At 45.8% G+C, this 21,727-nt stretch overlaps 1 protein-coding gene across 1 annotated transcript; it reads left to right on the plus strand.

The window, feature by feature from the left end:
• The first annotated feature begins 4,147 nt into the window (after positions 1-4,147).
• LOC143414139 (interferon-inducible GTPase 5-like) lies at positions 4,148-14,184 on the plus strand. The gene is made up of 3 exons (XM_076877863.1): positions 4,148-4,160; positions 9,771-10,384; positions 13,729-14,184. Exons 1-3 carry the CDS (start codon positions 4,148-4,150, stop codon positions 14,182-14,184), a joined length of 1,083 nt encoding a protein of 360 aa, XP_076733978.1.
• The last annotated feature ends 7,543 nt before the right edge of the window (positions 14,185-21,727 follow it).

A 21,727-nucleotide genomic window follows, 5' to 3' on the forward strand; every position in this document is an offset into this window, starting at 1 on the left:
CATAGCATCCAGCATAATAAATACCAGCTATTAAAGAGTGGATGATGTAATGTGATAAAACAGAGGTGTGTAGAACAGAAACTGCTCTGTGGTGTTTGAGTCCTGTTGACTGTAATTTGTGATGAGTGTTTACCGCCCTCCAGCGGTCACAGTGAGGAACTACAACACAAATAATACAGATATGACTGCATGTTCATCAACGTTATTCCTGCTTGCTTATAATAAAATGTTATTAATAAAGATATTAACATTAATTGTTATTAGTAGTAGTAGTAGTAGTAGTATTTGATTTTGATGAAACAATAGATTCCACTGCACCAAACAATACATTATGAGTCTTATCTTCGGTGGACAAAATATTAGAAACCTTAGTTTGACACTAATCGTTCTTCCCTACAAAAGACTTGAGCTTTTTCTGTCCTAATGTAGCTAAATAAAACATCTTTAAACGTCTGCTGCTGCAATTAATTATTTTCTTTCAAAGCTAATTGGTTTTTAGATATTTGGTCTATAGACAAATTAAGAAGCAGTGGAAGAATATCTGGTTTTCTCTCATTAAATTGCAGAAGAATTTGTCCATAGGGTCATCAATAAATGCACTCATACTTTCACTCAAGTGTTGTGATGAGAACGTGTTAACAAACCAACGCTATGTGAAAAATTGTCGGTATGTTACGCGTCCAGAGGCATGAGAGAATAGAATTAGAATAGAATTCAACTTTATTGTCATTGCACATGCACAGGTACAGGGCAACAAAATGCAGTTTGCATCCATCCAAGTGCTTTAGTGATATAGATATATTACAATATAGAGAGAGCAGGTTGGAATGAATCTATAAATGTAAGTTCAGGGGCAGATGTAGAAGGGTGACATGTTACTCCCTAAAATGATCTCTTGCCTCCTTTAGTTCCACCCTAGTTTGGCATAACTGTGTTGATTATTAAAATAAGGTAGCATTAACACTTTGAGTGCAGCTACAGTTAACACTGAATATAAATTCTAAAACTGAATATATTGCATACTGTTTTTGTTCATGGCAGCTTAGATTTCTGGCATTTAGTGTAAATTTAAGCAACAATTTGATTTTTTTCTAACAAAAACGTGTCAAACTAAGTTAGACTTTGCTTGTAGTTAAACCTGTCATGATCTTGGGTCTTTTAACCCAGTATTTTGAATTTTAGTTTATTTTGATGTTTATAGTGTATGTTTAAGCTCAATAATTTACGAGTTCATTTGTTTATTTTATTCCACTTGTGTTTTCAACCCCTGTTAAGTCTCCCTTGCCCTTCATGTGTTTCATGTCTGTGTGTCTTATGTTGTCAAGTTCATGTTGTCATCTGCGTCTCATTATGTTTCCTGTTTTATTTTGAAAGAGGTCCCAGTTCCTGTGTTCATTGTGTTTAGTTTTATGGCTGTGTCCCAAGTCAGGATCTGCACGCTTGAAGTACGCGCACTACGCGTACTATGGTCGTGTCCAAATTCATGGGCTGCATCCTCCTGAGGACCCGGCCTTCGCGGTCTACGTGGGCCGGGTCCTCAGAAGGTCGGGTAGGCCGGAAGTAAACGGCCGTGAAATTGGACGGTCTAGCCTTCCGATTAGCGTCACCGCTGTCTCGGTGGAGTTTAATAAACTCAGCCGTCTGCTCCTTGCTATCTAAAATATAACAGGACACTGGCGTAAATTCTTGACCATCTCACACTTCTGTTTAATCAGTTTTCTGTTTGACGTTTATTCAGCTGTGTAAAAACCAAGGAGGAACCCGCCCGGGGGATTAATAAAGTTTTATTTTAACTAATCTAATCTAATAACTCTAATCTCAGCCAAACCGATTTACTCACGAACAAACAAAACACTGAAAAAAGCCCAACAATAACATTTTTAGGTTGTCTAAGTGACTTATATATTACGTTTAACACGAGCAGCGAAAGTCCGCGCTGATCTGAAAATGATGTGCCGGGAGTTGTGCCGTTCTCGGCCGCATCAGTAACCCTCGAGCTCCCGGCGAGCTATCGAGCTGGTGGGTAGAAGACGTCTCTGAAAACGTCGAAGCATTTTTGCAAATATGCGATATCTTGATAAACCGAGCAGATTTTTGATGTTTACACAGCTACTTTCTCGCCTGAAAATATGTTAAAAGTTTATTTTGTGACCCAGAAAGATTAGTATGAGTAATTTTAAAACTTAGTAGGTCAATCATTTTTGTCATGACATCACTGTGATTAGTTGAGTATCTGAGGCTGAGACCACAGGACAGTAAAACATGATTTTTGGGCTTCATTTCTGTGCTGAACAGTCATTTAAGATTAGTTAGTAAATAACAATTAGCTAATGTTGTTCATGAGACTAAAGTCATCTCACTGTGGTAATGTAAATATAATATGGCCAATATTATAGTATTGTCAGATTATTATGGTATGTATGTATGTATGTATGTATGTATGTATGTATGTATGTATGTGTGTGTGTGTGTGTGTGTGTGTGTGTGTGTGTGTGTGTGTGTGTGTGTGTGTGTGTGTGTAGAGGCTCTAAAACCAAGTTAACGCTGAAAGTACAAACATCACTAATGTCACACAACTTTGCCGACATGTGGCCAACAGCATGTTGTTGTTTTAATGTTCTTCATTATTAAACATTCGCACATGAATAAGTGACGTCATATTGAGTACTTACTTTTGACAGTTCACTCTTCGGCCGCTCCCTTCTGCCGTATTTTGCAGCAAAATAATCCACACCCACCGCCGCGCTATGAATTGTGGGATATATGGGACCACGAAGCGTGCACCAGACCACGCTTGATATTTGGGGAAATCGACGGCGCATTTGGAGTACGCATTTGAAGTACACTTCGAATTGGGACAGCCGTCGTCGCGTGGAGGTGATGTAATCGCACTTAAAATGCGTACTTCAAGCGTGCAGACCCTGAATTGGGACACAGCCTATGTTTCCCCTGTGATGTGGTTAGGTTCATATGTGTCAGCTGTTTCCCCATGTGTTGCCATTTCCCCTGATTACCTCGTGTCTATTTAAGTCCTCTGTCTTCCCGTGTTCAGTGTTGTGTCCTCCCTCATAGCTGTGTGATTCTCCCTGTGTTTTCTTGTATGATTTATTATTAGTTTTCCCAGTTTGGTTTTGTTCTGTTTCCCTTCCACGGCAGCAATAAAGCTGTGGGGTTTTTTAGTTTACTTTTCGTCTCTGCCAGTTTGCGTTTGGTTCCTTCTCTTACCTGCACACAGCCGTTTTGTGACAAAACCGCCCCATGTTGTGTAGCTTTCTGGATTTTATACTTATTGGGCTACATATTTATTTATTATACAGGGTATACAGTAAAACCGAGTGCCACTATGTACAGGTGAAGGAAGGGGATTTGGGTCGTCCAGGGGTCACGAGGGCAGTGAGGGGAAAACACATGCGGGTGATTCACACACAGGACTCCTCCTCCCGGGGATTCCTCTTCGTGCTCACACTGCACCAACACACCACACTCACAACAGATCAGCAGCAGGTCCTCGGGCAGGGCATGCAGAGTCTGGCATGAAAAGAGGAGATTGGTATTAGAATAGCCCTTCAAAGAGAAACTTGAAGAAAGCTGATGACTACAGAAAACACTGACGAGGGTTACACAATAATCCAGCAACGAGGCATTCCCAGCAGCTGCCTTAAGTAGTGAGCCCATGAGAGTGTTGATCAGATGATTGTTTGCAGGGGCGGGAGTCACAATGAACTCCACCCCAGTAGAGCACAGGGAGCAAGAAGGGACAAAATAAACAAAAACACTTGTAGCCATGCCGAGTCAGCCGACCGGTCCCTGTGCCTGTTGAGAACCTGATGATAACGCTCTGTTTCACCACTATTAGAGGCAGATCCAGAGTTGGCACCAGTGTAAACGAACTGGACTGGCACCCAGTCAAAGCTGGTGGCCATTTGGCACAGGTCACTTTACAAAGCTGCCCTGTAAAAATGGACAGACAGTGCAGTGAGGATACACAGGAGTAGTTTGCTCTCTCTTCCATGTTCCAGTTAAACGCTTTTTTGCCAGCTGTCTCAGATGAAAGAAAATGGATTCCACCTGCTGATCATCCCGTCAACCAAGTAAAAAAAATGGCAGATTAGCTTCGGTAAAAGACCGAAAGTTGAGGCACACAACGATGGGTGCCACAGGTAAAGTTTCTGGGCTGCCTCTCCTCATAACAGCCATCCCGCAAGATTTTCTCCATTTAAAGCAATGCATTATCAGGGATTGTAACATCTAGTCCTTTTACTGAATCTTATCATCCCAGCAGGGTATCTGATGAGCAGCAGGGTGTAGGTGTTGATTGCCCAGAGCTCAGTCACTGACAGGTCAGAGTCAGATAGTTTTCTCTCTCTCTCAGGGTAACACCAGGGCTGTGAGGTGGTGAAATGAGGTTGACTGCAAGTAAAACAGAGTCAACTTATTAATGTAGAGTAACTTCACTAACATAGTGACTAACATGACAAACAGGTGAGCTCATTAAATTCAGGTGAAACAAACAAAGGGCAGGAAGCTAGAAGTGGTCCTGCCCAGCAAGACAATGGCATGGTTAGATGCTCACACACATTCACACAGATACATAGAGAAAGACTGAAGGGCGGGGAAGCACAGGAGGACCATGACAGTTTCAGGGTTACAGCTCCTAATGCTCCTTTCACCCCTGGGACCACGACATTCTTCATTATAAGAGACTTTATGGTATTAATCTATATGTTTAAGTCATTTTTCACATATAAACGTATTTGATTTATGAATGTTGTCTTTTACCTTGCAATTACTTGTGACCATTAATTCTCTAAAGTACCGCTGTCCATGGACACCAGAAGGAATCAATGGATTACATGGAGGTCTTTTCCTGTTTCATATGTTAGGCTATGCCCTCTCTAGTTTTTGGTAATTCCACGCCGGTGGAAACTGTCAAGAGATGTATTCTAAAGAGAGTGAGAGAGTGAAAACACACACGCTGCAGTTTTTACTTGCAAGGGCAGTCACAGAGCGCTCATACGAGAGTGGGGGCCCTGTGACTCACGCTCTGTTTCTGCTCTTGTCTTTATTTATACAGTGGGGCAAAAAAGTATTTAGTCAGCCACCGATTGTGCAAGTTCCCCCACTTAAAATGATGACAGAGGTCAGTAATTTGCACCAGAGGTACACTTCAACTGTGAGAGACAGAATGTGGAAAAAAAAATCCATGAATTCACATGGTAGGATTTGTAAAGAATTTATTCGTAAATTAGGGTGGAAAATAAGTATTTGGTCACCTCAAACATGGAAAATCTCTGGCTCTCACAGACCTGTAACGTCTTCTGTAAGACGCTTTTCTGTCCCCCACTCGTTACCTGTATGAATGGCACCTGTTTGAACTCATCATCTGTATAAAAGACACCTGTCCACAGCCTCAAACAGTCAGACTCCAAACTCTCCCATGGCCAAGACCAAAGAGCTCTCGAAGGACACCAGGAAAAGTATTGTAGACCTGCACCAGACTGGGAAGAGTGAATCTACAATAGGCAAGCAGCTTGCTGTGAAGAAATCAACTGTGGGAGCAATCATCAGAAAATGGAAGACATACAAGACCACTGATAATCTCCCACGATCTGGGGCTCCACGCAAGATCTCATCCCGTGGGGTCAAAATGATCATGAGAACGGTGAGCAAAGATCCCAGAACCACACAGGGGGACCTGGTGAATGACCTGCAGAGAGCTGGGACCAAAGTAACAAAGGTCACCATCAGTAACACACTACAACGGCAGGGAATCAAATCCTGCAGTGCCAGACGTGTTCCGCTGCTGAAGCCAGTGCATGTCCAGGCCCGTCTGAAGTTTGCCAGAGAGCACATGGATGATACGGCAGAGGATTGGGAGAATGTCATGTGGTCAGATGAAACCAAAGTAGAACTTTTTGGTATAAACTCAACTCGTCGTGTTTGGAGGACGAAGAATACTGAGTTGCATCCCAAGAACACCATACCTACTGTGAAGCATGGGGGTGGAAACATCATGCTATGGGGCTGTTTTTCTGCCAAGGGGACAGGACGACTGATCCGTGTTAAGGACAGAATGAATGGGGCCATGTATCGTGAGATTTTGAGCCAAAACCTCCTTCCATCAGTGAGAACTTTGAAGATGAAACGCGGCTGGGTCTTCCAACATGACAATGATCCAAAACACACCGCCCGGGCAACAAAGGAGTGGCTCCGTAAGAAGCATTTGAAAGTCCTGGAGTGGCCTAGCCAGTCTCCAGACCTCAACCCCATAGAAAATCTGTGGCGGGAGTTGAAAGTCCGTGTTGCTCGGCGACAGACCCAAAACATCACTGCTCTCGAGAAGGTCTGCATGGAGGAATGGGCCAAAATACCAGCTACTGTGTGTGCAAACCTGGTAAAGACCTATAGTAAACATTTGACCTCTGTTATTGCCAACAAAGGTTATGTTACAAAGTATTGAGTTGTATTTCTGTTATTGACCAAATACTTATTTGCCACCCTGATTTACGAATAAATTCTTTACAAATCCTACCATGTGAATTCATGGATTTTTTTTTTCACATTCTGTCTCTCACAGTTGAAGTGTACCTCTGGTGCAAATTACTGACCTCTGTCATCATTTTAGGTGGGGGAACTTGCACAATCGGTGGCTGACTAAATACTTTTTTGCCCCACTGTATATAAGGGTAATACAACAGTGAATACTAGGGGTGCAACGATACTCGTATCGATATTGAACCGTTCGATACAGTGCTTTCGGTTCGGTACGCATATGTATCGAACGATACAAAATTTTTAATTTATTTTATCAACTTTTCTTCTGACGATGCTGTCTGTGTTGAGCGCTCAGTGGATCTGCGCTCGACTACTCCGCCTAGGCTGCACTGTTGACCGCAGATCCACTGAGCGCAGCGCAAGCTAGCGAGACAGAAGTTAAGCTCTCCTTGCAACATGGCAAATTGAACCTCCCCCACCCTCATTCAGATCTGGCGTTTGGAGCTATTTTGGTTTTCATGTGACGTATGACCCTGAAGGTAAGCGCGTCATGGACAAAAGTAAAACAGTATGTTGGATGTACCACGCAATGCTCAATTACATGGGTGGGAGCTAGTGTGTTAGCGCAGTTAGCTCGTTAACGTGTTGGCCGTCCAGCCCCACGCACGGGGCGATCCGCGGTAGCTCGTTAACGGAGATTTGCCGTGTTGTGGCGTTAATGTAATTTCAACGAGATTAACGCTGACAGCACTAGTGGGAACACAATGAATATGACTGCACATTTACTCTGACAGCATCCTACATCAAACTCTTTTCCAAAGATGAGTGATTCCTCAATCAGATTCATTATAATAATTTAAAAACTGTACTTTTTAGTTAAAATATATATTTATAATTTTAATAAATGACAAATTAAAAAGGCATGAACATTTTTTTTTGTATCGAAAAAATATCGAACCGTGACACCAAAGTATGAACCAAACCGTGAATTTTGTGTACCGTTGCACCCCTAGTGAATATGTCTGTTCATATCAGAGGAATGTTGATCTGTGTGTGTGTGTGTGTGTGTGTGTGTGTGTGTGTGTGTGTGTGTGTGTGTGTGTGTGTGTGTGTGTGTGTGTGTGTGTGTGTGTGTGAGCCGAGAAGCGGCTCCTCTTCCTGGTAGGGAGTGAAACTCTTATTATCGCTGTGGGAAGAAACTGCTTTGTATGATAAGAGGGAACAGAACAAGTCTTGTAGTGAACAACAGTCTGAGTCATCAAAAGGTCATCATGCAGTATTCTATCATATGCAAACTTATATCATTAAAAGTTTATACTGACCTCTAAGTACAATTCTCCATTGACAGAAACCCAAACAAAACACGCATTAGAAGGCTCTAAAGCCCATGTCTCAATCCATGTAACCTCTACCGGCAGCCTGCATAATAATGTGAAGAAATATTTTTTAAATTATTATTCAAAAAGTTATTTAATATGAAGGCAATAGGCAGAGTGTTACAGGCATTGCCCTAAAGCATGTAGCCTGATCGGCAGTGTAGTCTGTGCTGCAGGGAGAATGGACTGCCATACCCGTGATGTGTCTGTGAGCGCGAGGAGGGAGAAAAAGGAAAAGTACGAGCTGTCACCAAGCAGAAACAGGAGCTGGAAGCATGTAAATATAACAATAACCACTGCAGCCAAAAAGAGAGCCTGACGAGCCCAGTTGTAAGTAAGCTATTAAGACTCGACTGTACGCTGTGTTCGTGCTCTGTTGGAGCAGCCTTTCAATGCCTCTCTCTGTCTCTCGCTAGCAAACTTGACCCAGACAACAAAGTAAAGCTAGTTTTCAGCTACGAGCCCGACACGAACCCAACGTATTAGCCAGAGGTCCCTTTACTACGGTTCGGAGCCGCGGACCTGTTTTATATACGCGCGGAATAGTTTTCTATACGAGATCGCTGCAAAAAGTGCAGCCTTACCTAATGTCCACTGTTACTCATTTATCCATCCATCCATCCATTCGCTTCCGCTTATCCTTTTTCAGGGTCGCGGGGGGCGCTGGAGCCTATCCCAGCTGTCATAGGGCGAGAGGCAGGGTACACCCTGGACAGGTCGCCAGTCTGTCGCAGGGCCAACACACAGGGACAGACAATCATTCGCACTCACATTCACACCTAGTGACAATTTGGATTATCCAATTAACCTATCCCCACAAGCTTGTGGGGTTACTCATTTATATTAAGATTTAAACATCTAGTTGGTGTTGGTATGGAGAGTAACCTTCAGTAATAGTAATAAATCACACAGCAATAGGACATTCATGTAGTTGTAAAACGCCTGATAATATATTAAGTAATCCAGAGTATTCAGAATACGTTACTCTTATTGAGTAATGTCACGGATTACATTACAAATACATTTTGAGGCATGTAATCTGTAATCTGTAATCATTTTAAAAGAACCTTCCCAACACTGATCAGGTGTAGTGATGCAGCATGAACAGAAGGATCACAGCAATAATCACATAATAACTTGCTGCAATAAGATTGCTCTTACAATGGAGCTAACTGAATACAACAATATATATGCACATATTTCACATGCTATATGGTTCATTTCTCCCATATAGACAGTTTAATTACTATAAAAGCAAGATGTAGATGAATAAATCTAATCTAATCCTCCTCCTAACACTGACCATGAACACCACAGCTGCTCTGCACCAGTCCACAATAGTGCATCACTGTAAACGTCACCACAGTTCTGCATACTAATGACTAAACTGTATTTTCATGCAACCTTTGAGTAACACAAAAGTGTTATATTTTAGTTAGTTTTGCAAGATGTTTCACAAAAACATCACTGGTGACCCTGCAGCCTCTGAGTAGATGCACCTATGGAATAAATATGAAAGTCCCAGCTGACTTCCTTCTTGTGTTATCATCTTTACAAGACTTTTAGAAAGGTTGACCTCCGACCTTCAGCTTGAGGTTAAGGTCAATGAGATTTGTACTCGTCTGAGGTTTTTACTAGATGCGTCTATGGTGTCCATCTGAAAATCCAACGTCACGTCGTTCTCGCCGAGATGATGACAATCCGCTATCAGCCTTTCACAGCTGAGGGGTGAAAGGATGTGTTGGTGTAAGCAGGCCGTGGCATCAATTACTGAGACAGTTTCTCCAAACATTACCAGAAGTTACACCAGGATGCAGCGCACAAAGAAATCCACAGTCAGATGTGTTAGTCTGCATTTCTCATTTAATCTTCACACCGTGTGTTTCTTCTGTTACGCAGGACTCAGAGATTTAGGCATCGAGTCACCGCAGGTCTTCCTGGTGTCCAGCTTTGAGCTCCACCTGTACGACTTCCCTCTGTTACATGAGACCCTAGAGAGAGAACTTCCTGAACACCAGAGAGATGTTCTGCTGTTTGGCATATGCAACATCATCAAGAAGAAGAAAGAAGTTTTTCAGGCTGAAATAATACTCTATGCTACTCTGTCTGCAGCTGTACGTACAGCTCCTCTGGGGATTTCTGCTCTGGTTGACAGCACCTTAAAGGCTGCTGTCACAGGTTATGTAGCTGGGTTTGGTCTTGACAGCCCATCGCTGAAGAGACTTGCTGCCATCACAGGTGTCTCCTACACTGATCTGTGCGCTGTCATCAATTCACCGCTGGCCACAAACACCATAACTACAGATCTTATCCTGAATGAGTTGACGACACTTCCAAGCACAGCTAAAATAATGAGAGCAGATAACGTGTGCAGGTTCATTCCACTGTTTGGATCCCTGCTGACAGCTGGTTTCTCTTTCACTATAACCAGTCGAGCTCTGCAGTTTTTCCTCAGTGAGCTCGCTGATGATGCTGAGAGGGTGTTTAGAAGGGCTCTGAGTTTGACCACCTCAGTGTGGTACTGTTAAAATCTAGCATTCCTCACAAATTTCACCATTTTTAGACAAGCTGTAAACTGGAGGAAAACCAGTGTTTCTCTGAGCTGTGGGTCGTTTAGTGTTCCATATCACTCTATATCTGGAAAAGTGCAGCAGTTTCCCCTCTTATCCAGGAGATTTGCTTCTATCAGCGTCCACTGGTCTGTTTGTTTGTTCAGGTAGATCATTGCAGATGAAAGTGGAAAAAGGTTTAGAAATCCCAGAGTGCTGCATGATCCCAGTGTACCGAGCTAAGTGACCGACAGCAGGCATTCAGATAAAAACCAAATGTCAGCTCTTTTCTTCCAACTTCTTTTGGAAACAAGGTTGTACATAAACTGTTTACAGTGCAGCTGTTTAATCATTGTGGAGCTTTTTCACATTCTTTGTGTATCTGTTCAAATCTGCACTTTGTATGTGAGAAAAAGCTTTCTGTTCTCTGTTGAGATGATCCCACACTGCTTCAGTAATGTTGAGGTCGAGGCTCTGGGGAGACCAATCCATGACTGATAATCTTCCACTGTGTCGTTTTTTGTGTGTGTTTGTTTTTGCTTTTACTGTACTGGTAGAGTTTTTGAGATCATCGTAATACTGAGAAATGAAGCTGTGGTCACTTCAAAATCTGACGTTACTTTTGTGACCCGACCCCCAAACACCACTGCCTGAACTTCACATTTTCCTAAGTAGAATCTCATTTAATATATTTCAGTGTGTTTGTGAGTCTTTGGCACACACAAAGTTAGTCATGGAGTGATGACGATAAACTCTACTTTTTATGTTTTGCATGCTTCCCTTTGGCAACATTATTAGAAGACATATACAGTCCCGAAGTTAAAGACCACCTGAAAAATGGCAAAAAATAATATTTTGAGTGGTTGGATCTTAACAAGGTTCCAAGTAGAGCTTCAACATGCAACAAGAAGAAATGAGACAAAACATTTTTTGAGCATGCAATTTGTTGAAAACAACACTTAAACTGAAACAGGCTGTTTTACAGCTGATCAAAAGTTTAGGACCACATCTCCACAAAAATCTGAAAACCTAAAATAAAAGTTCCAAACATGAACTCAGTAATGAGGAGCTGCAGCGTTATTGTTGATCACTTCAAAAATTTGTAGCGGCATGCTTGATGCAAGCATCTCCATGAGGTGAGTGGGAACATTTCTCCAAGTGGTGAAGAGCCGGCTCAAGGGCCGGTGTTCTGCAGGTTTTAGGTCTCACCCAGGGTCAACACACCTGAATCAAAGGATTAGTTCATTACCAGGCCTCTGGAGAACTTCAAGACATGTTGAGGAGGTCATTTAGCCATTTAAATCAGCTGCGTTTGTCACGGTTTGCCAGGGCAAGCCGTGTGGAATATTTAGGACCAGGACGCGGCAGCTCTGGTTCAGGTGAGTATTTATTAACGAAGGGAAAAACAAACAACAAAGGCACTGGGAACATGAAACTGGAACCTAAACTGGGTAAAACTAACAAAACAAACCAGAAATGAAGATGCAGGGAGGACCGGGGAAATACACATGGAGAGATGCAGGGAGACCGAGGGGAAACAATACAGACGAACCAGCAACTACTATGACAGAAGACACAACTTAAATACACTCAGAGAACACAGGGAGATCACACACAGGTGGGGAACACAGCTGGGAGTGATTAACGTGACGAGACTAGGGAGGCAAACTGAAAACACTCACATAAGACGCAGACCTTCGCAATAAAACAGGAAACACATACACGCAATGATGTAACACACCAACTAAACACAGCCTGGGGGACACAGAACATAGGAACATGAACCATGAAACAGAAGAGTACAAACACCCAAGGTAACCAAAATCACAGAATACTAATAAACTAAACATAAACACGGAGTCGCAGACTCCGAACCATGACAGGACCCCCCTCCCCTCAAAGGCTGGCTCCAGACAGCCCAACAAGAACAAAACAGCCAGAAAAAACAGAAAACAACCCGACCAGGGCGGGCGGTGGGGGCCCAGGACGGAGGGCTCGAGGCAAAACAAAACAGGAGCACCAGAAGATCAAAAGACAAAAAGAAAAACAAAACACGAGTCCAAAACCAAAAGAAAAGCACACTAGAGCACAGGAAAACAGAGCCCAAAACAGAAGAGGCCAGGGGGCCGGCCAGCACAGGAGTCCAAACAGTTCAGGGGGCCGACCGTGCGGACGGCAACGGCGGCGACGTGGACACAGTTCGGGAGGTCGGCCGTGCAGAAGGCAACGGTGGCCACTCAGGCGAAGAGGGTCCGGGGGCCGGCCGTGCGGAAGGCAACGGCAACGACGACAGCACTGGTCCGGGGGCCGGCCGTGCGGAAGGCAACGGCGGCCACTCAGGCAAAGAGGGTCCAGGGGCCGGCCGTGCGGAAGGCCACGGCGGCCACTCAGGCAATGGCGGTCCAGGGGCCGGCCGTGCGGAAGGCCACGGTGGCCACTCAGGCGAAGAGGGTCTGGGGGCCGCCCACGACGGCGCCTGGCCAGTGGCCTGGCCAGCGGCCTAGAAAGCGGCCGTTTAGCTGCAGACCCAAACGAGGCAGGGCCAGGCGACGCTGAAGGCAGAGACACGGAGGCTGGGCCAGGCAACGCTGAAGACACGGAGGCTGGGCCAGGTGAGGCTGAAGACACGGAGGCTGGGCCAGGCGACGCTGAAGACACGGAGGCTGGGCCAGGCGAGGCTGAAGACACGGAGGCTGGGCCAGGCGAGGCTGACGAGGCTGCAGCTGGACCAGACGAGGCTGACGGCTCTGCAGCTGGACCAGACGGCGCTGCAGGCGGCGGCGTGGAAGCCGGAGACGGAGGCGCTGCAGGCGGCGGCGTGGAAGCCGGAGACGGAAGCGCTGCAGGCGGCGGCGTGGAAGCCAGAGGCGCTGCAGACTGGACGGATCCCTTGGACCCTCCAGTGATGACAGGGGACGAAGGCCGGACGGGCCCCTTGGAACCTCCAGCGGACACAGGAGACGAAGGCCGGACGGGCCCCTTGGACCCTCCAGCGGAGACAGGAGACGAAGGCCGGAGCGGTCCTTCGGACCCTCCAGCGGGGACAGGAGACGAAGTTATCACTAAGCCAGCAGTCATGGAGGCCACTAGCTGACACAAAGGCGACTGGCAATGCACTGAGCACGGGCTCTGCCCAGGCAATGCTGACATGGTGCAGTTCTCAGGTGGCTGCTTAGACTTCAGGGGTCCAGAATCAGCTGGGGACTGAGACCTAGCCTCTGGGGAAGCCCTGGAGTGCAGAACGATGCCTGAAGCAGCTAAAGCGCGAGAAATTCCCTGACTGGAACTTAGACTTTCTCCCTGCATAGAGTGAGTGTGTGAGACCGGTGACACTGGAGCCAGAGCTGCAGGTAGCGGGGGCACTGGAGCTGCGGGTAGCGGGGGCACTGGAGCTACGGGTAGCGGGGGCACTGGAGCTACGGGTAGCGGGGGTACTGGAGCTACGGGGGCCTGAGAAACAGGTGACTCTGGAGCTACGGGGGCCTGAGCTACAGGTGACTCTGGAGCTACGGGGGCCTGAACTGAAAGTGGCACTGGAGGCGCTGGAGACTGAACTGAAAGTGGCACTGGGCACTGAAAAGAGGGAGACACTGGTGACCGAGCAGAGTGTGGCTGCGGGGCAGCTAACTGAGCAGAGTGTGGCTGCGGGGCAGGGGATACGTTGTTCACATAATCATCCGCCGCACAGAACACAGCCCCTGAATGAACAGTCATACAGTCCGAAAACGGAAAAGAGTCCTCACTCACCACAGCCGGCGAATTAGAAGCCCGAACGTCCGGCTGTGGGGTGGCGCGCCAGCGGCGCGATCGGCGTTTCCTCCCCGCAGACGGCTCCGACGGGCCGGGCAAGATCACATCCGGCGAGTCGGGCAGCGAGGCAGGAGTGGCTGAGAGAAGGTGCGGTGTGTGCTGGGGAAAAGCCTGCATGGTCGGAGGAAGCGACTTCAGAAGCCATGGCAGGCCAGAAAAGAGCCGTTGTAGCCGACTTTCCACGGTGCGGCGAAGCTCCTCTGGAGGGTTCTCTAGCCACAGCCCGAGGAGAATCTCCACATTATATGTAATGTCGTCCCGGAGCTCCTCGGACGGATATACTGCCGCTGGGTCCATGGTGGCTGGTTCGTACTGTCACGGTTTGCCGGGGCAAGCCGTGTGGAATATTTAGGACCAGGACGCGGCAGCTCTGGTGCAGGTGAGTATTTATTAATGAAGGGAAAAACAAATAACAAAGGCACTGGGAACATGAAACTGGAACCTAAACTGGGTAAAACTAACAAAACAAACCAGAAACGAAGATGCAGGGAGGTCCGGGGAAATACACATGGAGAGATGCAGGGAGACCGAGGGGAAACAACACAGACGAACCAGCAACTACTATGACAGAAGACACAACTTAAATACACTCAGAGAACACAGGGAGATCACACACAGGTGGGGAACACAGCTGGGAGTGATTAACGTGACAAGACTAGGGAGGCAAACTGAAAACACTCACATAAGACGCAGACCTTCGCAATAAAACAGGAAACACATACACGCAATGACGTAACACACCAACTAAACACAGCCTGTCTGGGGATGGGCGTCCAGGTACACGCCGGCTCACTCCTTGGCGGCCGCTTATCGGGGCCTGGAGCCTGGGGCTCGCTCGGGCCACTTCGGAGGTGGGGTGCCCCCCGGCCTCTCGGCCTGGGGCTCGGTCACTCAGGCACAGCTGGCTGCCGGCGGAGCTCACGGGCGCGTCACTGCAACTCCCCCTGGCTTCTGCTCCGTGGCTGCTGGGTGAGCCCTCATCTGGGACTCTCCTCAGCTCTTTCTGGGACAGTGGCGTGGCTGCCCCTCTGTTAGTCTTCCTTGGTCTCTTGTGTTCTGGGGGCCTCTGGATGTCTGGAGTTTTGATCTCCTCCATACCTGCTTCATGCCCTGGAGGACGGGGCTGTGGCCCCCCCACACCCTCTAGCAGATCATTACATGAAGGAACCTTTTAAAAAAAAAAAACAAGCGCGTCCATGCTCACAGGTGTACACACGGGTGATCGCACCCACAAACTACACCCTTTTGGCTCCTACCTCAAAGCACACTGTGTTCTGTTGATCTTATGTGCTATCATTGTGATGTTGTTTATTCTATTACTCCTGTTCTCTTCTGCTTGTTTTCTTTTTTCTTTCTCAACAGGTGATCCAGGTGATCGATATATGCATTTTTTTTTAATTTTTTTTAATTTTTTTTTTTCCTGCCCATTCTGTTGGTTTTTGTTTTTTGCCCTTCTCCCCCGTCCCTCTTCTCAGCTGTTTCTCTTTCCCTCTTTCTTTCTCTCCTTCTTTCTCCAGTCAAGTCTGTCCCGTATACAGCAAGTGAAAATAAAATAAACAATAAAGGTTGAATCAAATGGACCATTATGGCAAGGCTGGGATGGTCAATTTGGTAAAGTAAATCCGTTGGGCATCTTTCTTTGCCTTTAGACAATAATTCTGATGGCAAAAGAGCCAAACGGGACAGGCAAAAAAAAAAAACTAAACACAGCCTGGGGGGACACAGAACATAGGAACATGAACCATGAAACAGAAGAGTACAAACACCCAAGGTAACCAAAATCACAGAATACTAATAAACTAAACATAAACACGGAGTCGCAGACTCCGAACCATGACAGTGTTGGATCAAGGACACATCTAAAACCTGCAGGATACCGGCCCTCGAGGCCTGGAGTTGGACAGCCCTGGTCCAAACAGTCAGTTCTGTGGCGTTCAAGGAGACAAAGAAGTTTTTTTGTTTTTGAAGCCCTTCAGTGTCAGATGCCGTCTGATGGTTATGGGGCAACAGTAACGGCCTTAATTTGGGTTGAGGGTCTTGACTGACAGCCAATTGGATCCTCCAGCTCAGTAATGGTGACATTTTTTGGGTCTTCCACTTGACTTTTTTATTCCATAACCCTCAGGATCATTTAAGAAATTCCAAATGACATTTTACTTTACATTTACATTTTTCGTCCCACCTCAGAGAGAAGCAGTTCATGAAGTTCAACAACCCAACCACGTTCAAAAAGGGAACATTTTTTTGCCTTTGCCATATAACATCATGACAGTGTAACTACCTGACATAAAATTGATTGATTGATTGAATCTTTATTTTGAACATGTTGAAAAAGTATAAAAAAAATAGAATTAAAAGAGACAAATGAACAAAGCAAACAAAAGGAAAACGAGCAACCACAACTCCAAATAACGTCCATGTTCAAAAAGGAGCAGGAAGAAGCATAAGCTTATTTAATCCCACCCCTTTTCCACTATCTAGTATCAATAGACTACAGAAATACCTCCTTGTAATTACATTATATGTTATGTGTAATTTTTTTTTTTTTTTTTTTTAATATATACACATATATGTTTCTATCTATCCATACCTACGTATATACACACATACGCACATATACACATTTTCAATAACCCCATTAACACCTGAAGGATACACAACCTACAATTTTATATATATTTAATATATATATATATATATATACACACACATATACATATATATATATATATATATATAAAAAAAACACCCAGCACGCCCCTGCGGGCGGTTTATCCTTCAAGCTCGGGTCCTCTACCAGAGGCCTGGGAGCTTGAGGGTCCTGCGCAGTATCTTAGCTGTTCCCAGGACTGCGCTCTTCTGGACAGAGATCTCCGATGTTGTTCCTGGGATCTGCTGGAGCCACTCGCCTATCTTGGGAGTCACCGCACCTAGTGCTCCGATTACCACGGGGACCACCGTTACCTTCACCCTCCACATCCTCTCGAGCTCTTCTCTGAGCCCTTGGTATTTCTCCAGCTTCTCGTGTTCCTTCTTCCTGATATTGCTGTCATTCGGAACCGCTACATCGATCACTACGGCCGTCTTCTTCTGTTTGTCTACCACCACTATGTCCGGTTGGTTAGCCACCACCATTTTGTCCGTCTGTATCTGGAAGTCCCACAGGATCTTAGCTCGGTCATTCTCCACCACCCTTGGGGGCATCTCCCATTTTGACCTCGGGACTTCCAGGTTATACTCCGCACAGATGTTCCTGTACACTATGCCGGCCACTTGGTTATGGCGTTCCATGTATGCCTTGCCTGCTAGCATCTTGCACCCTGCTGTTATGTGCTGGATTGTCTCTGGGGCATCTTTACACAGCCTGCACCTGGGGTCTTGCCTGGTGTGATAGACCCCAGCCTCTATGGATCTTGTGCTCAGAGCTTGTTCTTGTGCTGCCATGATTAGTGCCTCTGTGCTGTCTTTCAGTCCAGCTTTGTCCAGCCACTGGTAGGATTTCTGGATATCAGCCACCTCCTCTATCTGCCGGTGGTACATACCGTGCAGGGGCCTGTCCTTCCATGATGGTTCCTCGTCTCCCTCCTCTTTCTTGGGTTTCTGCTGCCTGAGGTATTCACTGAGCACTCGGTCAGTTGGGGCCATCTTCCCAATGTATTCTTGGATGTTCGTTGTCTCATCCTGGACTGTGGTGCTGACACTCACCAGTCCCCGGCCCCCTTCCTTCCGCTTAGCGTACAGCCTCAGGGTGCTGGACTTGGGGTGAAACCCTCCATGCATGGTAAGGAGCTTTCTTGTCTTTATGTCAGTGGCTTCTATCTCCTCCTTTGGCCAGCCTATTACCCCAGCAGGGTACCTGATCACGGGCAGGGCGTACGTGTTGATGGCCCGGATCTTGTTCTTACCATTCAGCTGACTCCTCAGGACTTGCCTGACCCTCTGCAGGTACTTGGTGGTTGCAGCTTTTCTAGCGGCCTCTTCATGGTTCCCATTCGCCTGCGGGATCCCCAAGTACTTGTAACTGTCCTCTATGTCTGCAATGTTGCCTTCTGGTAGTTCAATCCCCTCAGTTCTGACTACCTTCCCTCTCTTTGTTACCATCCGACTACACTTCTCCAGTCCGAACGACATTCCAATGTCATTGCTGTATAGCCTGGTAGTGTGGATCAGTGAATCGATGTCTCGTTCACTCTTGGCATACAGCTTGATGTCATCCATGTACAGGAGGTGGCTGACAACTGCTCCGTTCCGTAGTCGGTATCCGTAGCCAGTCTTGTTAATGATCTCACTGAGGGGGTTCAGGCCTATGCAGAACAGCAGTGGGGACAGAGCATCTCCTTGGTAGATCCCGCACTTGATGGTGACTTGTGCTATGGGCTTGGAGTTGGCCTCTAGTGTTGTACGCCACATCCCCATTGAGTTCCTGATGAAGGCTCTTAGGGTCCCATTGATCTTGTACAATTCTAGGCATTCCAGTATCCAGCTGTGGGGCATTGAGTCATAGGCCTTCTTGTAATCAATCCAGGCAGTGCACAGGTTGGTCAGTCTGGTCTTGCAGTCTCGGCTGATTGTTCTGTCTACCAGTAGCTGGTGTTTTGCACCTCTGGTATTCTTGCCAATTCCTTTCTGTGTCCCGCTCATGTATTGACCCATGTGCCTGTTCATCTTAGCCGATATGATGCCTGACAGGAGCTTCCATGTAGTACTGAGGCAGGTTATTTATATATACACATATATATATATATATATATATATATATATATATATATATATATATATATATATATACATACATACATACATACATACATACATACATACATACATACACACATATACAGTGGGGCAAAAAAGTATTTAGTCAGCCACCGATTGTGCAAGTTCCCCCACTTAAAATGATGACAGAGGTCAGTAATTTGCACCAGAGGTACACTTCAACTGTGAGAGACAGAATGTGAAAAAAAAATCCATGAATCCACATGGTAGGATTTGTAAAGGATTTATTCGTAAATCAGGGTGGAAAATAAGTATTTGGTCAATAACAAAAATACAACTCAATACTTTGTAACATAACCTTTGTTGGCAATAACAGAGGTCAAACGTTTACTATAGGTCTTTACCAGGTTTGCACACACAGTAGCTGGTATTTTGGCCCATTCCTCCATGCAGATCTTCTCGAGAGCAGTGATGTTTTGGGGCTGTCGCCGAGCAACACGGACTTTCAACTCCAGCCACAGATTTTCTATGGGGTTGAGGTCTGGAGACTGGCTAGGCCACTCCAGGACTTTCAAATGCTTCTTACGGAGCCACTCCTTTGTTGCCCGGGCGGTGTGTTTTGGATCATTGTCATGTTGGAAGACCCAGCCTCGTTTCATCTTCAAAGTTCTCACTGATGGAAGGAGGTTTTGGCTCAAAATCTCACGATACATGGCCCCATTCATTCTGTCCTTAACACGGATCAGTCGTCCTGTCCCCTTGGCAGAAAAACAGCCCCATAGCATGATGTTTCCACCCCCATGCTTCACAGTAGGTATGGTGTTCTTGGGATGCAACTCAGTATTCTTCTTCCTCCAAACACGACGAGTTGAGTTTATAGCAAAAAGTTCTACTTTGGTTTCATCTGACCACATGACATTCTCCCAATCCTCTGCTGTATCATCCATGTGCTCTCTGGCAAACTTCAGACGGGCCTGGACATGCACTGGCTTCAGCAGCGGAACACGTCTGGCACTGCGGGATTTGATTCCCTGCCGTTGTAGTGTGTTACTAATGGTGACCTTTGTTACTTTGGTCCCAGCTCTCTGCAGGTCATTCACCAGGTCCCCCCGTGTGGTTCTGGGATCTTTGCTCACCGTTCTCATGATCATTTTGACCCCACGGGATGAGATCTTGCGTGGAGCCCCAGATGGAGGGAGATTATCAGTGGTCTTGTATGTCTTCCATTTTCTGATGATTGCTCCCACAGTTGATTTTTTCACACCAAGCTGCTTGCCTATTGTAGATTCACTCTTCCCAGTCTGGTGCAGGTCCACAATACTTTTCCTGGTGTCCTTCGAAAGCTCTTTGGTCTTGGCCATGGCGGAGTTTGGAGTCTGACTGTTTGAGGCTGTGGACAGGTGTCTTTTATACAGATGATGAGTTCAAACAGGTGCCATTCATACAGGTAACGAGTGGGGGACAGAAAAGCTTCTTACAGAAGACGTTACAGGTCTGTGAGAGCCAGAGATTTTCCTTGTTTGAGGTGCCCAAATACTTATTTTCCACCCTGATTTACGAATAAATTCTTTACAAATCCTACCATGTGAATTCATGGATTTTTTTTTCACATTCTGTCTCCCACAGTTGAAGTGTACCTCTGGTGCAAATTACTGACCTCTGTCATCATTTTAAGTGGGGGAACTTGCACAATCGGTGGCTGACTAAATACTTTTTTGCCCCACTGTATATATATACATATACACACACACATACATATATATATATACATATATATATACATACATATATATATATATATATATATATATATATATATATATATATATATATACACATATATATATATATATATATATATATGTGTATATATATATACAGGCTGTGTAAAGATGCCCCAGAGACAATCCAGCACATAACAGCAGGGTGCAAGATGCTAGCAGGCAAGGCATACATGGAACGCCATAACCAAGTGGCCGGCATAGTGTACAGGAACATCTGTGCTGAGTATAACCTGGAAGTCCCGAGGTCAAAATGGGAGATGCCCCCAAGGGTGGTGGAGAATGACCGAGCTAAGATCCTGTGGGACTTCCAGATACAGACGGACAAAATGGTGGTGGCTAACCAACCGGACATAGTGGTGGTAGACAAACAGAAGAAGACGGCCGTAGTGATCGATGTAGCGGTTCCCAATGACAGCAATATCAGGAAGAAGGAACACGAGAAGCTGGAGAAATACCAAGGGCTCAGAGAAGAGCTCGAGAGGATGTGGAGGGTGAAGGTAACGGTGGTCCCCGTGGTAATCGGAGCACTAGGTGCGGTGACTCCCAAGATAGGCGAGTGGCTCCAGCAGATCCCGGGAACAACATCGGAGATCTCTGTCCAGAAGAGCGCAGTCCTGGGAACAGCTAAGATACTGCGCAGGACCCTCAAGCTCCCAGGCCTCTGGTAGAGGACCCGAGCTTGAAGGATAAACCGCCCACAGGGGCGTGCTGGGTGTTTTATATATACATATACACATATATATATACATACATACATACATACATACATATACACATACATATATACCCATACCAACAAACCCGTGCATGCGCACACACATGAAAATATTAGACAAGAACACCCTATCAAATCTCTACCTTTTCCCTGTACCCTGTAAAAACCATATCCTTAAACCGCTTTTTAAACTGCGCCATGCTTGGACATTGCTTCATATCTTTACTTAGTCTGTTCCACAGCTTCACTCCACACACAGAGATGCAAAAACTTTTTAATGTT

The sequence above is a fragment of the Maylandia zebra genome, linkage group LG19, assembly GCF_041146795.1.
Source record: "Maylandia zebra isolate NMK-2024a linkage group LG19, Mzebra_GT3a, whole genome shotgun sequence".
NCBI classification, from domain to species: Eukaryota; Metazoa; Chordata; class Actinopteri; order Cichliformes; family Cichlidae; genus Maylandia; species Maylandia zebra.

Excerpts from the sequence above, each read along its gene's own strand:
- LOC143414139 (XM_076877863.1), top strand. Across the intron at positions 10,385-13,728 it reads CTCTGAGTTTGACCACCTCA|AGTGAGTGTGTGAGACCGGT; the intron begins GTGTGGTACTGT and ends CTCCCTGCATAG.